We start from the raw sequence: 18,121 nt of genomic DNA, 5'->3' as shown, positions 1-18,121 counted from the left end.
ATGCAGGACCATGGGCTCTGGCCCTGGGCCCCAGTCACGTGGCAGTGGGTGCCGGCCCTAGGCTTACCACCCCCCATTGCTCCTAGTCTCTGCTGTGTCCTCTGACCCCAGGCTTCAGCCACATGGCTGCAGAGCTCTGGCCCCAAGTTCACCAACACCACTCTTCTGTGGCCCCTCACTCACCCACCCCATTGCATCTGTCTCCCACTGCTTCCCTACCCACCTCCCCATCCAGGGCTTAATTTGTTTCCCAACTTGCCAGGGCTGAGTAAGTCTGTCTGTAAAAAGTCATATTTGAATGTTTTTTAATATCACTTTTCAGACAGACTTACTAACTAGCAAGTCTTTTTAAAAAATAAAAATAAAGAAAAGGAAAAGAAATAATAACAAAAAAAGACAAGAACATGCAAAGCACATTATCTATTTCTATTCTGTTTAGGTCCAGTAAATAATAGACAACTGTACATTTTTATTATTGAGTCTGCAAAAAAACAACAACAAAAAAACTAACCCCAACATAAATAAATTACAAGGATTTGGACATGTATATGTGCATATTTATTTGTTTTTCCTAAAGTTAATTAAGTATTTTAGGAAAAACTGTCAGAGCAGCCACCAGCAAGAGTTGGTGGTCGCACTCTGAGGCCATCAAAAAATGTGTTGTGAGAACCCCATGACAATTGGGAGAGATGTTTGATTGGAATCCCTCTGAGTACAGACAAATGAGAAGGGAGGCATTGGCCAGGGGTTAAAGTGCCAGCCTAGGACTTTGGAGACCTGAGTTCATTTCTCTCTTCCACCACAGACTGTCTGTGTGACCTTAGGCTGAGAGTGACAAGGAACTTAAAGGCACCTAGAAAATCCCTGTAACAAGGGAATCTGCTTTCATGCCGGGCCATCCTTACTTCTGCACTGCTGCTGGCGGCAGTGATGCCTTCATAGCTGGGTGATTGGAGACTGGTGGCTGCTGGCCAGGTGCCCAGAGGGGGGCATAAATATGGTTACTAGACATCTGGGTTTTCCCAGACATAGCTGTGATGGGTTGTCACCCCTGGGGTGCAGTCTGGGAGCTGTGGGAACTGCTGCACTTTTCTAAGACACACACCTGGGACACAGCCAGCCTCACCCAGGGCCTATCATCGCCCAACAAGCCAACAGGCGGTGCCACTCACCCAAACTGGGCTACCGGAGTGCAAACAGCAGACCCCAGCCAGTTTCCCAGCTCCCCAGGCATTCACCTCACTCTGGAATATAAAGCCAAAATTATATCATCTTGTACTGCACAAGGATCTGCACAGTGTAAACACATTAATATATCTGCCCCTCCCTCAATGTGGAGAGGAATATGCACACTTGTAGTAACCAAGCTGATATTTTCCCCAAAACACTTCACTTAAAGACACACTGGTTTAGGATAAAATATAAAACAAGTTGATTAACTACAAAAAGATAGATTTTAAGTGATATTAAACAGTACAGCAAAGCAGATTACCTACTAAATAAACAAAACCGCAAACTCAGCCTATGATACTAGAAAGATGGGATATGAGTTAGCAAATTCTCCCCCTGGCTGATGATACAAGCAGGCTTTCAGATTCTTAAGCTTTGCAGCTTGGGATCTCCTCCCCCGTTCCAAGTCTTTTTCTTTTGGAGCTTCTCTCAGGTGTTAAGTTGTGGGGGTGTGAAGAACAACAGATGACGTCATTCCCTGCCTTATCTAGCTTTAGCATATGGCAGGAACCCATTGTTCCAAAAACAGTTCCCAGCCCAGTTTGTGGAAAAATACAGGTACCCGAAATGGAGTCCAGAGTCATGTGGGCTGGTCACATGCCCTTGCAGAGTCATAGGCTGTCAGGAGCAGTCTCAGGAAGGTTCACCAGGTAGGGATAAGCTTCTCCTAAGGCCTATTGTTTTCCCTAATGGCCCATTACCCTGAATGGGCCTTTCACAACCAGCTCTTTAGACTAGAATCAGCTTGCCTAGTGGGTGTCCTCCAGGTGTAACTACATGTGAAATATAGATACATAGTCAATATTCATAACTTCAGGTACAAAAATGATACATGCATACAAATAGGATAATCATATTCAGCAAATCATAACTTTTCCAATGACACCTTATATGACCGATGTAGCAGCTGCCAGATCCCCGCCCCCCCACCCAGGCCTCAGCTCCTTGCCCTGGCGGGGGCCCCATAAGGAGGTAGTAACTGATGAATGGTGCTGCATCCTGGGCTTGCACCAGCCACCCTGCCACTGTGACAGGGAACGACGCTTCCGGAGTACACCCTCAAGTACACACACTTCCCTCCAGCACCCCCAAATATACCCCCTTCCAGCTCTCTTCTGCCCTCCCTAGCTCTTCCCCCCCACCACCACCACTTCTGGTACTGTCCTCTTTTTGGGAACCTGAAATATGGTAACCCTAGGCATGTACTACTACAGATGTAAGGAAGGGGGTGGCATCAAATAAGTCTGAGAACCCCTGGGTTAGAGCACACAATTGGATGTTGGGAGAGCTTGGTTCAATTCCCTCATCTGCCTGCTGAGGAGAAGGGGGTTCAGCAGCGGTTCCCTACTTCTCAGGTGAAAGGACTTGATGGACCATTGAACTGTTTCAAAATGGCACATTCTGTGTTCTTATTGTAAGCCTGGCGATGATAAGCACGTTGTTGCACAGAGCTTAACGCCAAGATTTATTCAACAGATACATAGGTTGATGTGGATGATCTATAGAACTAAAAAGCAGGCACAAGAGCAACAGCTTGTACTCCTCTTGGAAACCAGCTGGAAACAGGCAACCCTTTCTCTTTCATATATTGCCAAGTTTGTATTGCTGTACTGTACTCTGTTCTAAATACCAGTCCCTCTTGTGTGCAACTAATTTACACACTGTAACTGTATTTCTCTTCTCCTATATTATTTATACAAGATTCTTCAATTTTTATGTAATGCAGCTTGTTTGCTATTGCACTGACTTTCACTACATTCACATCTAGTACTGAGCAGGGGGATATTAGTTTTAGCATCACTGCAGAGTGAAAGAGGTGCTCTAATTTCTGAAAGGTAGAGATTCAAGTGGGTCTTAATGCTGCCACCATAATGAGCGGTTAGATAAAACGTCATTGCTCTCCCTCATGTACGATGGGCTTCCTCTGTGCAGGTGCATTGTAGGGGAAGTGGATTCAGAAAAGCCTTGTCTCACACAGCCTTGAGCATCTGAGCAGGAACTGGCCAAAATACAGCTCTTGTGCTTCTCTGAGCATTAAGGTGATGGCCCAGTTAGCATGGTTGGCACATTCCATCTTTCCACAGGGAGCATGGCCATTCAGGTACATGACATTGGCTGAGCCCTGGTTCTCTTGTGTACCATCTATTCTAATGCATGCAAAAACAATCCCCTTCCCCCTGCCCCCCTCCCCCCAAAAAGGACTGAAGATAAACATCCTCCATGGTGTCCTTTCTGAGTCATTCTGTCTGTAGTAAGATAGGTGTTTCTCCATGAATGGCTAGATTTTGCCCTCTGATATTCTGAAGGTGCAATTTGGACTCAAGGAAGTATTCAGAGTGGTGGTGGGATGAGGGCGGATCACTGAGTGAGAAGTGAGATTTTAAAATGTAAATGAAAGGGTGGAATTGTCCAGTTATCTGTTAGCCATAATAACTTTTCAGCCCTGGGGACCATTTGGAGATCTGCTTTGATTCAGGCGTCCAAAACATGGTTGATTTAGACAAGCCAGCGTATGTATTTGAGGAACAAGCATAAGCCACACATACCCAGTGATAGAAGGGTATCACAGAAAACTATTGCCCTGGGGATTGAACAGTGGCTGACAGTGGGGATTAGATGCATTGGCCTTGGGCATTGTTGCCCAATAGAGGGAAATTTAGAATTTAAGGAGCAACAGATCTCACCTTAGCTAAGAGTGGTAGCCTTTCTCTATATAGTGTGGTACAACCCCTTAAAGAACGGAAAGGAACAAAAAAGCAACTCTCTTCTGCCTAGCTGGCTGGTTGCCAGAGGAGCCCTTGGCACCTGCTGCAGGTTGACAGTCTTGGCCAGTTTGCAGTTGGCTGAACCATGTGTTTTTGGGTTTGCTTATTTTCTCTGCCTTCTGATTAGTTAGTTTTCTTGGCTGTTCCACTGCGTATATAAACATTTCCTTCCCTAGTTCCCATACCTCTGTTGTTTCCCCTGGTGAGTTGATGCTGTGACTACTGAATGATGATTTTTCTTTTCATTTCATTTGCAAGCATGCAACAAGGTAAATTAACATGTAGGGGGAAGGATCGGGTGGGGAAGAAATTTAAGAAAGTAAGAACATTGCCTCAGGATTTAAAAGGAAAATCTTTGTTGATTTTGCTAAACTTCTCTGTTGAGTCTGATTATTTCTGGATGAATAAGAGATGGCCCTGAACCAAAACTCTGAATCCAAACACCCCATAATATGTGTGTGTGTGTGGGGGGGTGATGATAGGGGTCAGATCTGAATCCAAATTTCCCAGCTAGACTCTATCGCTATAATGGGACAGCCCAAAACCTTACATCTGAACTTTGGGGGAGGTTTTTGGATGCAGATTCAAATGTCACAGTTCAGGTCCATCTGAAGTATTAGCTGAGGTCACTTCTAGATTTACTAGTTTGTCCTCCCATTCCTTGCTCCTGCTTTTTTCTCGTAAAGCAACTCTTGATGAGATGAACACATTGTTGAAAACAGAATTGTTTGATCTAACCATCCAGCAACACACGTGCATTGCAAGAACTTTGTGAATCTCATCAGTCATGGACTTAGAACCAATATTTGCCCTCTTTTCCACACTGGCCTCCAACCTACCCTTTTCCGTGCAACTGGGATTAGCTGCTGACACTGTGCATGCAGAGTACTTAAGCTCTTTGAGACTCTGCTAGTTCTTATCATCGCTCTGGAGTGCGATTCCATTTGAAGCATAAGTTATTGCCCACAATTCAGTTTCATCTCTTTGAGGATGATAGAGCAATAATTCCTTCAACCCAACCATACTGTATGTAATATTCATGTCAGATGTGTCTGATATGTACAGTAATACAGGATAAAACCTTTTTTAGTGGAATAGAATCTGAACACTGCTGCATCTTGGGCTAATAAGTGTTGCGAAGGGTGTGTTTTCAAATAAAGCAGTAAAAACAGAAGCTTGATATTAAAGGATATTAATTCTTAGAGTATTACCACTTTGTCATTGTAAATATTGTAAAAAATGACATCCACAAGTTATTTCAGAACCCCTGACCTATTCTATGTTTTGTTTTTTTTTTCTTTTTTGGTGGCTCAGACCCCAGACTTCCTCTTTGGTGCTGCTTTTTTTTTTTTTCTCACTTATTAACAAAATGGACTGTGGAAATGAGACTGTGAGCTGTGCTATAATTTGCAGCACTACAAACAGGCAGATTAAGCTGATGGTGTGATATGTGATATCATCCCTCCATTATTTTCCCAAAGCATCAAGTTAATAAGACTAATGCAGACTGGCATGTGTGTTGTGGCAGCCATCACTGCTTCTGAAAAGAGATTCAATATAATGACTCTAGGACGGGAAGTGGAAGATGTGGCTATAATAAGAAATAAGCATTTTAATTAGATGTTAGTGACTGTGCTTTTCATTAGTAGTGGTTAAACAGTATCATTGACTTTTACAGCTGCTTACCCAAAAGGTAAGATGTGTCTGTATAAAAAAGATAAAGTGACTTATATGTATGTATTTCCTCCTTGGGAACTGCGAAATAGGTTGTGGTTGAAAAGTTTAGGTTTTTTTTTCTGTTCTCTGAAATTGGCACAAGTGAAACAGAAAAGTCCAAGGAAACATGCGTTTTTCTGCTCTGGCTTTTTTAACAATTCATCATGGAATCTAACTGGGAAAATAAGTTTGTTATAAGTTACTCCCTTAAAAGTACTTGGCAATTAACTAGCAGTATTATCAAAATTCATTTACTGGCTCGTTTTCAATATCTTATATCTTTTAAGGACACAAATGATTTCTTTTTCACTGTAAAGAAATGCTCTTATGGGTTTTAAAGTCTAATTTTTGTGACCTGTCCCCTGAGAGAATCTAATTCATTCTTCTTCTAAAACAACTATAGGGATCCAAAGAGATGAGACAGAGGCTTGCGTGGTCAGAAGTTCTCATACTCCAACTAGAAGGAAAACTCCAGGAATTGAGCAATGGGGACTCAGATTCAATTGCAAAAGGTCAGAAAATTCGAGAAGCCAATGAAGCAGAGGTGAAACAAATCCAAGAGGAAACTGCAACAGCCTACCATCAAAATGTAAGCCTATAATATAGAACATGTGTTCCTTCTTTCTTTTGTCTACTTTACAAGAGTTAATATACAGTATTTGCAAGATTCAGAAGGGGGCTTTTCTCCCTCCAGGCTACTAGCTATAGTTACAGCTTATTCAAAAAGTTAGACTTTTCCCCTATCTGAAAAGAGTTTAATAACATAGCCTTAAAAAAGAGAACAGACAAAACTAATGAGCATTCTGCTTAAACCTAACAATACAGTGCCAGAGGAAATGAATTGGGCCAGGGTGTATTATTTTTACTTGTTAAGAAAATGTAAAGGGTGAAATCCTGGCCCCATTGAAGTCAATAGCAAAACTCCCTTCAACTTCAATGAGGCCAGGAGGATTTCCCCTTACAGTATGCATAATGGAATTGTGGTAGTGACTCCTTAGCTAAAGACAAAAGGCAGTTAGGTGTCTGACTGGGTGCCTAGCTCGTATTTGTGCTTTTGAATATCTCCTCCAAAGTTTCTAAGTTGTTTTCCAAGGTCTACTTTTGAAAAACACTCATTTTGACTTTTCTTTGACAAAAGAAAATGTCCTTTACACCTGAAATTGTATATTTGAGGCCAGATCCTCAAGGCCAGCCATTTGGCACATGGCATCACTCCCTGATAGCTGACACTTTATTTCGGTACACTACAGAGAAGCCTGAGGGTTGCTCTAAATTGCACCAGAGCCAAACAGCACCAACAGGCCATTTTGGTAGCCAGGGATTGCTAGAGTATAAGAAAATTCCAGCCATGCTCCCTTTTTTCTTGGCCTTTGCCACCCACACTCACAGCCCTTGTCATAGTCGATGAGAGCCAAGGTGTGAGTGTACCATAGATTTATATAGTGGCATTATGATATTTTCCATTTTATTATCTATCCCTTTCCTAATGGTTCCTAACACTGTTAGCTTTTTTGGCTGTCGCTGCACACTGAGCAGGTGTTTTCAGAAAATTAATCATGATGATGCTAAGATCTTTCTTGAGTTGTAATAGCTAATTTAGACCTCATCATTTTGTATGTGTAGTTGGAATTATGTTTTTCCATTGTGCATTACTCTGCAATTATCAACATTGAATTTCATCTGCCAGTTTGTTGCCCAGTCACCCAGTTTAGTGAGATCCCTTTGTAACTCTTTGCAATCAGCTTTGAATTTAACTATCTTGAGAAATTTTGTATAATCTGCAAACTTTGCCTCCTTGCTGTTTACCCCTCTTTCCAGATTGTTTATGAATATGTTGAACAGCACCGGTTCCAGGAGTGATTCTTGGAGGACCCTGCTATTTACCTCTCTCCCCTGTGAAAACTGACTCTTTATTCCTACCCTTTATTTCCTATCTTTTAACCAGTTACTGATCCACGAGAGGACCTTCTCTCTTATCCCATGACAGCTTACTTTGTTTAAGAGCCTTTGGTGTGGGATCTTGTTAAAGGCTTTCTGAAAGTCCAAGTACACTATATCTACTAGATCACCCTAGTCCAGTGACTCTCAACCTTTCCAGATCCCTGTACCCCTTTCAGGAGTTGGATTTGTCTTGAGTACCCCAAGTTTCACCTCACTTAAAACAACTTGCTTGCAAAATTAGACATAAAAATACAAAAGGGTAACAGCACACTGGAACTGAAAAATTGCTTACTTTCTCATTTTTACCATATAATTATAAAATAAATCAATCGGAATATAAATATTGTACTTGCATTTCCGTGTATAGTACATAGAGCAGTATAAACAAGTCGTATGAAATTTTAATTTGTACTGACTTCGCTAGTGCTTTTTATGTAGCCTGTTGTAAAACTAGGCAAATATCTAGATGAGTTGATACCCCCGGAAGACCTCTGCGTACCCCCAGGAGTATGCGTACCCCTGGTTGAGAACCACTGCCCTAATCCACATGCTTGTTGACACCCTCAAAGAATTCTAATAGATTGGTGAGGCATGATTTCCCTTTACAAAAGCCATGTTGACTCTTCCCCAACACATCATGTTCATCTATGTGTCTGATAATTCTGTTCTTTAGTACCAGGCAAACTGATTGAAACTATACTAAAGTTAGGCTTACAGGCCTGCAATTGCCCGGACTGCCTCTGGAGCCAAGCCTAGGCCCCACAGGCCCAGTGGTAGCACAGTCTGGAAGGGCAGACACTGAGCAATGTGTCTGCACACAGAGTTCAGGAGTCCTGAGCAAAGTTCCAGTCCAGTGGTGAGTCTTGGGTGCTCCTGGTCGTCTTCGGCGCCAGTGAACTTTTCCCAACAAACCCCTCTGGTGCCATCTTCTGCCGCTCTCTGCAAAGCCACACAGAGCAACCACCTCCTCCTTAACTAACCAGCAGCCTCCCTCCTTATTCCCAGTGCAGAGTCACAAGCCCCAGTACTCACAGCTCCATGCAGCTCTGGGCAGCCGTGATACTGAGTCCAGCTCCGGCCTTTCCTTCTCGGGCGATTCCTCCCTGGCACAGTGCTCCTCCTGGCTCCTGTCCTGGGATGTCCCCGATCGGCCGCCCTGTCCTTCCCAGGCTTCAGGCAGGTTCTCTGCTGCTTCACTTTGTTAGGGCCCGCGGGCTGCAGCCCTTCTCTCCCCCAGAGCTACGCCCCCCGAGTTTCCCTCCTTTCTCTCACTGCACCCCCTCCCCTCTTAGGAAAAAGATTTGAAGGGGCCATGCTCTCTAAACCCCAAAGGTGTTACATAAAGGGTAGGTTATGTACCCCAGTAGTTCTGTAATTTCATATTTGAGTTCCTTCAGAACTCTTGGGTGAATACCATCTGGTCCTGGTGACTTATTACTGTTGAATTTATCAATTTGTTCCAAAACCACTTCTGTTGATATCTCAGTCTGGGACAGTTCCTGAGATTTGTCACCTAAAAAGAATGGCTCAGGTGTGAGAATCTTTCTCACATTCTCTGCAGTGCACACTTTCTGCATCCGAAGAAGTGGGCTGTAGTCCACGAAAGCTTATGCTCTAATAAATTTGTTAGTCTCTAAGGTGCCACAAGTACTCCTGTTCTTCTTTCTCTCTCTAATGTTTTTCCAAACTGTTTTAACCTTTGGTAGCATTCCAAAGGGCTCATTTTCTCACCCCTTCACATTCCCTGTTGTCTATTATGATCTTTCCCATTGCACACTTTGCATGCAATGTTAATGCAATGTTACCACTGACTGTGAATTGAAAGGACAGAGCGTGCAAGTAGATCAACAGTAAAGATGTTTTCTTCTTTCCTGTATAGTCAGTGTAATCAAATTCATTCTCATCAGAACTGAAATCCTCTTACCTTTGCCCGAGCCCCTGTTGTACAGTAGATTCCGGGGTGTGTGTGTGTGTGTGTGTGTGTGTAAATCTGGACAATGCATTGACACTATAGTAAAGCTCATTATTTGTGCTTTTTTCCCCAAGGCTAATTTTGTTTTGAGAACAGCAAATCGTAAATTATCCTTGCTGAATAGCCTATTTATTAAAAACTGAAACAAAAATACATTCATCTAATGCTAGCAAAACATAGCTGTGATCAGGATATGGTCAAAGTTGTAATCAGCATAATGTATCCAGTTGGCTAGGCCACCTATCTGAGGGACCAGAAATATGCCCTGTCAGAAGAGGGATGCTTCTCAGAAATCCACAAATTCTTTTGGAAATTAATGAGTGATATGCAGCTTATTTTGTTAATAGAAGCACAAAATGGGTCTTGCTTTTCCAAAATATAGACTTTCTAAGAACCATGGTATGCTATTACTCTTATTCATTCTTTCATTTCATTGTTGGCTTCCTTATTACTTGCTATTAACAGCAGATTAGCAGAGCAGCAATTGTGTTAACAAACAAACAATTCTTTTTAAAGCTAACATAGTCTCCATTTTGTTTCAAATTCCATTGACTAGAATAAGAAAATCCTGAATCAGAATATTAGATAACCAGGTTATAATAGTAGGTGCATGTAAAATAGTGCCTGAACTCCTGAATACTTTTCTATTATAGCACAAATAAAAGTATCAAATGTCTTTCAATGTGAATATCAAACGAGGCCCCTGATCCTGCACAGGAAAACCCCTATGTAGTGGTTTGAGGATTGGCCTGCTAAACCCAGGGTTGTGAGTTCAATCCTTGTGGGGGGGCATTTAGGGAACTGGGGTAAAAAAGAAAAAAAAAAAAAAACTGTCTGGGGATTTGTCCTGCTTTGAGCAGGGGGTTGGACTAGATGATCTCCTGAGGTCAGGGGTGGCTCCAGGCACCAGCGCAGTAAGCAGGCGGCCTGCCGGTTGCTGTGAGGGCAGCTGTCAGGCTGCCTTCGGCTGCATGCCTGTGGGAGGTCCACCGGTCCCGTGGCTTCGGTGGTAATTCGGCAGCGGGGACGCTGAAGGCACAGCACTAGCGGACCTCCCCCAGGCATGCTGCCGAAAGCCGCCTGACTGCCGTGCTTGGGGCGGCAAAAACCATAGAGCCGCCCCTGCCTGAGGTCCCTTCCAACCCTGATATTCTATGATTCTACATGGTACCCCACTGAAGTCATTGGGGCTCCATGCTACTGAAAGGGTCTGCTCATTGCAGGATCAAAGCTTAGAAACTGGGCCCAAGATGTAAAGTCCAGATCCAAACTTCCCAATGTTTGAGGTACTGAGGCTTGGATTTTAAGTCTGGCCATTAGCACTAGAGATTTATGGGTAAGAAATAGGGAAGAGCTTTCAGTGTAAAAAATGCAATAAATTGTCACAAACCTTCTCTCAAAACTCATACTGGATCTGAAACAAACTATTAAGGTTCTAAAGAGTCAGAAATATTTTCCCTTTCTTTTTTGTGGACATCTTTACTTTGTAATTCCAGCCAGGATCAAAAATGAATGTGCTGAAATACTATCTAGAGAGGTTGTTGGACAGTATTTCTAGCCCAATCAGAAGCATTAAGTACTGGAAATCTCCCTGGATGCTCCTGAGATTTTAACTCTAATCTGTGGCTACAAGAGGTTTGGTTACTTAAGATGATGGTGGACGTTTTGTGGTGGTTATCCATATGGAATTTTGAACTTTTAGAGCTTGGCCCATGTCTAGTTTTAGTGGGAGTGAGGGGTCAGGGAGACTCTAGAACCCACAAGAAAATCAAACCCCCACACTTTTATTTTGCAGAGTAGTTGTAGAAGCAGATAGTGAATGTTAAATTAAGCAGAGTATAATGCTCTTCTGTAATTGCCATATGTTCGCCAATAATATGCTTCAAATGTATGATGCAGTAGATTTTTTTCACAGCTGAATTCCTTTGATTTGAACTATGGTCGCTAGAGTATGAATGTGAGGGAATAGATCAGAACCTTCCTTTGCTACATGTCACAAATAACAGTTTCAGTGCTATCAGTTCTTGATTTGTGGGCCTGTTCAAAGCTTTCATGAGTTGGCTCTTTTGACTGGCTATGATCATAACCCTTTCAATTCAATCAATTTCAGCCTGAGTACTGCAGTGACCTTAATTACCAGATCTGGTTACAGGGTCTGATTTAATGTTCAGATCTGTCAGGGAACAGAGTAACACTGTTTGGAATGAGGGGCTCTTGAAAGGTGTATACAGTGCTAACAAATCTGTAGAATCCATATAATGTGAATATCAGCAATTTTTGTTAAGATGGTTTTAGTTCGTGGGCTTGGTAAATTTAAATATAAACTTGGTCATACTTTATATGAAGTATTCATTTATAAATAGTGTATAAAGGATTAATACATAATGGGTGGGAAGGATAGTTCAGTGGCTTGAGCATTGGCCTGCTAATCCCAGGGTTGTGAGTTCAATCCTTGAGGGGGTCACTTAGGGATCTGGGGCAAAATCAGTACTTGGTCCTGCTAGTGAAGGCAGGGGGCTGGATTCGATGACCTTTCAAGGTCCTTTCCAGTTCTAGGAGATAGGATATCTCCATTATTATTTTTTTTAATAAATGGTTAATCAATTGTTATATATGGTTATAAAGTCCAACAGGTCAGTAAGTTGCTTATGACCATCTATAACAACACCTGCTTGTGTATGCATTATAGATGGTTATAAGCATTACCTGCACCTGCAACATGCTTCTAATGTCTATTAATTATTTAACCCTTAATAAACTACTAATAAATGTACCTTTAATGTAAAGTATGAACCAGAATTTTATTCTACTTTTGGCTTTTTTAGCTATGTAGAATTCTAAGTGGAATATTATCTAAGACAAATTTTTAAATAAAAAATGAGTCCTGGACTTATTCCTGGTCCCATTGAGATCAAGTGGAATTTTCAATGGGATTTTCTAAAGTTCCTCAGTGACTGATAGTCAATGGGACTTGTGCTCTTAAGTCATTTAGGCTCTGATTTTGAAAAGTATTCAGGTACCTAACTTCCATTGCAATCAATTGGGATTAGGTGCCTAAATACTCTAAAAAATCTGGGCCTTGGGCCCTTTTAAAAAATTCTACTCTTTATTTACTTTAATGGGAGTGGTTTTGGGTCTCTGCGGGAACCACGACACATTGCTTCAGTTGGGGAAAACCGGAGGAGGGATATGATCACAGTTCATCAAAAGCTCTTCTTTATATAGTGTTTCTGATCAGTGGGTGTCCTCTTCCTGACAAGCTGTAAATGTGTACTTAATATTGTATTATCTATTAACTCCCAAAGGCAATAGATTCCCTGGTAAGATCAGAACACTTCCAACATTAGTCTCTGTAGTAAAAATAATATAGGTAATATTTACTCAGTGTAAAAGAACCCTTACTTAAACATTTATAGAGTTCTTATGATTCTAGATTGCTTTCCTAAAACATTGATTAACTACAGAGAATACATAGGTGGTTTTTTTTAATACATACTATAAGCTTTGCTTCATTTAAGAAAATGTTTTGGAACATTTTTTTTCTCATAACTTTTTGTATGATTTAATGTTACATTATTAGAGAGAAAAAAAAATCATGTGATGGCACAGGGCATGTCCACCTTCCCCTATGGCTTGAGTGTACTGTCTCTTTAATCATCCCTTGCATTCTGGCCTGTGGAATGGTAGACCAGGTTTAGGAAAAAACTTCAGGATTCTTGTGCACTGAATAATACAAAATCCTTCTGTCTCTCACTTTTTCTCTTTAGCCTCACCCCCCCCCTCCACCTATGACATCATCCTGCAAGAGAGCCACCATAGCAACTCTGCCAAGGTTTTGACTTCCAGATTTTGCAATATTTCTTTAGATTTATACATTTGTGTTTATGAAGATTAAAAGTTTGGCAAAGGTAACAGTTTAACTCTGGGAAATGATACAGAGTTCGCTGTGGAGGCAGCAGTAACACTGCTGTGGAAAACACACAGTCCTTCTGGAGTAATAGATAAGTCCCTGATCCAAAGCCCATTTAAGTCAATGGGAGTCTTTCCATTGACTTCAGTGGATATTGGATCAGTTGCCTAAGTCAACGGTAGCTCTTCCGTAGCAGTAGTCAGCTGCTTTTAATACTACAGTGGGGACTGGTGAAAGGCAGAAAGAAATCAGAGCCAATATCACCAAAATCCATTCTGACCACAGATTCCTATTGAAATATAGAATATGTACATATTGGATTGTAAGTAAGTCAAGGGCAGCCAAGAAGTGGGAGGAATGTCAACTGGATGTTCTCTATATACACGAGGAAAATGGTGGGAACATAGCAATGCTTAAACTGGATTTAGAGGCAATACACAGAAATCCTGTCTTGTTTGAGGATCTAGTGGTGCAGAAATAAACTGGCTGACTTGGTGTTGGTAAATCACACAGATACAGATGGTCAAAACCTTTCAAAGAAACAATTAAAACTCTGCCACAAAAGCATGTCAGCTCCACTGACCTCAGATATCCTAATCTGAAAGTAAGGGCGGGTGGCATTCACACTGTTAAACATTTATGTCATTTGTTAATCTGAACTAGCAGCCAGGAGAACAATTTCACTTGATGCAGGGACCCAAATGGCTGTGAAGGAAGAAGTTTAAGAAAAGATCAATAAGCTAGTTAGTTACAAGGGCAAGCAATAAATTCTGTCAAGCAGGGTACAAATATTTGACAGAGCAGTTAAACCTATGAAATTGAAGTAGCAGAATTATAATTTATTGTATGTTCAAAATGTGTGTCTCTTAAGAGAAAAGGCAGGATGTTGCTAAGAACTTGATACCTAAGAAGAATGTGTTCACACTTTATATTCAGGTTCATTTATAAAGGATTAATAGATGTTGTTATAAGCATGTTACAGACCCGAATAGTATGTGTCATAAATGGTTATATGTAAGCTATTAACCTGTTGGACTCTTAACAGTTCACAACTTAATAACATCTATTCATTTTTTAATCCTACATAAAATATTTATAAATGGAGGCTTAATATAGTGCAAGTCTAATAATGCTAGAAGTCAAGGTAAAGAAGAGACCTTCTCTGACCCAGCTTTTCACTCTCAAGAATTCATTATTAACTTTGGGTTCTGAAGATTATAAGGGTACTTTGTGTAGTAAGAGACTATAAACTATATACTGTTCCTAGCCCTGCTAATTGGACCTATTGAAAGAAAAGGGAATTTATTCTCCTTTTCCTTGCAAGTATTTTACACTGAGGTAACGCAATTGATTTAATTGGAGTTACTTCTGCTTCACGCTATGTAAGTGAGAAGAGAATCAGGCCAGAGGTTTAGCTTTGTGCCATTTCTTTTGTCCTAAATCGGGGACATTTTAGTCAGGTTGCAAATACTGCAAATACTGTAAATACTATTAACTTTGGTAAAAGTAAAGACTGCAAAGCAGTAAATGTCAATTTGTAATGGGTCACACAGTATGGGGATGAGCATCCAGTCTTTATGTAACCAAAGTCCCATTGAAATCAGAGAGAGACTTCTCTGAGCATTAGAAGAATATTTGGCATTTCTCTAGTACCTTTCATTCAAGGATTCCCAAACCCTTCACAGACATAAATGTATTAAGCCTCCCAACATCCCTTGGAGGTAGCTAAGTAGTATTGTGCATATTTTTGTAGATAGGGAAACTGAGATGCAGAGGTTAAATGACTTGTCCAAAGTCAAATGGCAAATGTGGCAGAGCCCATGTTTAACTGTGAGAACGTGCTTCCTCTCTTACGCCTGAACCAATGTCCTTTAAAGACAATGGAAAGTCCCCCAAAACAAATCCAGGGGCAAGAGGAGGCATTTTAGAACCTGGAGAGTGTGGAGCCAGAGCACACTGTGCTCTGACAATCCTCACTAATGTAATGGGGTCATCACAGGCTTGTGTGAATTAGAGCAGCCCTACAGCTGCTTTAACTTGTGCTAGGGGACAGTTTGGCCCACAGCCAATCCCAGGACTGGGGCTGGAAGCAGAAAGGTGGCTTAGAACCCCCTTTGCTTTCCACCTTCAGTGATGCTAAGTCTGCTCTAGCACATCTGAGGATTTAGATTAGTGAAATTAGTGCCAGTTAAAGGTGTAGGATTGACAGAGGTAATTTGTGCATACAGCACAGGCATGAGTATTGGAAGCTTCCCCACCAGTATGGCTCAACCCTGACCTCCAGAAGCTACCTCTCTGGGTAAGAGAGCATTTCTATCTCACTTATTTAATCTTTAGCTTCTCTGAGGCTACCAGGGCCGGCTCTAGGCACCAGCAAAACAAGCTGGTGCTTGGGGCGGCACATTTTTAGGGGCGGCATTCTGGCGCGGGCCATGCCGCCCCTAAAAATGTGCCCCGGCTGCCCTAACTCATCTCCGCTGCTGCCGCTCGCGCGCCGGTGCTCCCCCTCCCTCCCAGGCTCTCAAACCCGGGAGGGAGGGGGAGATCCCGAGCGGCCGCGGCGCGCGAAACAGCTGATTCGCGTGCCGCTGCTCCCCCTCCCTCCCAGGCTCTCAAACCTGCGCTGCTTCTCCCTCTCCCTCCCTCCTAGGCTTGAGAGCCTGGAGGGAGGAGGCAGGGCTGGGGATTTGGGGAAGGGGCGGAGTTGAGACGGGGTCAGGGGTGGGGTAAGAAAAAAACGGGGGAGGGGGCAGCCAAAATTGTTTTTGCTTGGGGTGGCAAAAATCCTAGAGCCGGCCCTGGAGGCTACCAACAAAACTACTGATCAGTGCCAGTTGCAAAGGTTTATTTTGATAGGGACACCTGTTCACTAGGAACAGGACTGAGACTATTAGCTCATTTCACATAGACTATAGAACAGCTGTTGATGATAGTGACTTTAAATCATTGTTGAGCTATATTTCTATCTTTAATCTGGAGGTAAAAGGCACATAATATTAAACCCCTGAACCATCCAGTGTCCCTAGTGCAACCTTTCTTTCACAGGGACAAAAACCTCCAAAGCAACAAAACACTGAATTCCTTGTGACACTTTCATGGAGAGCTGGACAAAGAAGGAAGGAAACAGAGACATTATTTATCTTTGCTTATTTCTTTGTCTTTTTGGTCTGGTGAAGACCATCTCTTAAGTATTACTCCTTGGGCTGAAAAACTCCAACCTGCAATTAGCAATGAGCACACAGAGATTGGAGGAGTTCAGATCCTTGAAACAAAACCCTGCTTCATAGACTTTAAGGCCAGAAAGGACCATCATGATCATCTAGTCTGACCTCCTGAACATTGCAGGCCACAGAACTTCACCCACCCACTCCTGTAATAGACCCATAACCTCTAGCTGAGTTACTGAAGTCCTCAAATCATTATTTAAAAACTTAAAAGTTACAGAGAATCCACCATTTTCACTAGTTTAAGCCTACTATAATGAGATCAGTAAAACATGAATATAATAGGGAAGAGGCCCCTCTCTTTCTTTTTTTCCACCTAACTCTTTTACTCTCCATTCGAAACTTGCAGTAGTTACACCTCTAATTCCACAGGTTGAACTTTTCACTTTGATATATGATCAACCTTCTGGTGCTGAGGGGCGGGGGTGTATGGTGTGTTGTGTCTGCGTGCAATGAAATTAAACACATTAGAGCCAGATGCTGTAGGACTAATGACCCTGATTCAGTAAGGTAGTTACTCATGTGCCTAATTTTAAGCATGTGAGCAGTTCCACTGACTTCTATGGGACAACTCTCTATGCCTATAGTTATGCACAAGTTTACTACCTTGCTGAATCAGGCCCAATTTGTGTCATTGCCCTTTCTGACCCTGCTAACATCATCCAGCAATGCTCATGGTAATTCACCATATCATTCTTTAACTCTGTCTGTTAACATGCCTATGGCTAACACACATTTACTGTGAGTGTATAATTCTATCTATATATAAAATATACACACACAGAGTAAATATGTGTTAGTTGTAGGCATATTAACAGACAGAGTTAAAGACTATACACAAAAAGAAGAACAGGAGTACTTGTGGCACCTTAGAGACTAACAAATTTATTAGAGCATAAGCTTTCGTGGACTACAGCCCACTTCTTGTGGGCTGTAGTCCACGAAAGCTTATGCTCTAATAAATTTGTTAGTCTCTAAGGTGCCACAAGTACTCCTGTTCTTCTTTTTGCGGATACAGACTAACACGGCTGCTACTCTGAAGACTATACACACACACACACACATTCCCAACTATAATTGTAAAGCAGAATCTAGAATCAATCTTCCTTTACTATGAAACTGAAGGCCAGCCTTTGTATCAGTGACTACTTGCTGTGCCCCAATTCTGCTGCTGTTGCTCTCAATATGTAGAACCCATCCTCAGTGAGTAGCCCTATTGATTCCAGTGGGATTAGTTGCAGAGTATTGTGCTACTCAACATAGTTTGGGACAGAATCTGGTCCAAAATTTCCACTCCTTTCCCCTCTTCTCTCATTTTTCTTTCTGTCTCTTTCAAGAATAACATATTTGTGTGATTCAATGC

General features: G+C 41.9%; 1 protein-coding gene across 6 annotated transcripts in view; it reads left to right on the top strand.

The window, feature by feature from the left end:
- LMNTD1 (lamin tail domain containing 1) overlaps positions 1-18,121 on the top strand; it is a 295,746-nt gene that overhangs the window by 37,937 nt on the left and 239,688 nt on the right. For all 6 annotated transcript variants that reach the window (XM_054037041.1, XM_054037069.1, XM_054037060.1 and 3 more), the window contains exon 5: positions 6,115-6,300. In XM_054037041.1, the coding sequence (XP_053893016.1) occupies positions 6,115-6,300 (186 nt within the window). The remainder of the gene's footprint in view (positions 1-6,114; positions 6,301-18,121) is intronic.

This window comes from Malaclemys terrapin, chromosome 1, assembly GCF_027887155.1.
Source record: "Malaclemys terrapin pileata isolate rMalTer1 chromosome 1, rMalTer1.hap1, whole genome shotgun sequence".
Classification (NCBI taxonomy): Eukaryota; Metazoa; Chordata; order Testudines; family Emydidae; genus Malaclemys; species Malaclemys terrapin.
Note: the sequence above shows the minus strand (reverse complement) of the source record. Positions and strands in the feature narration are given on the sequence as shown.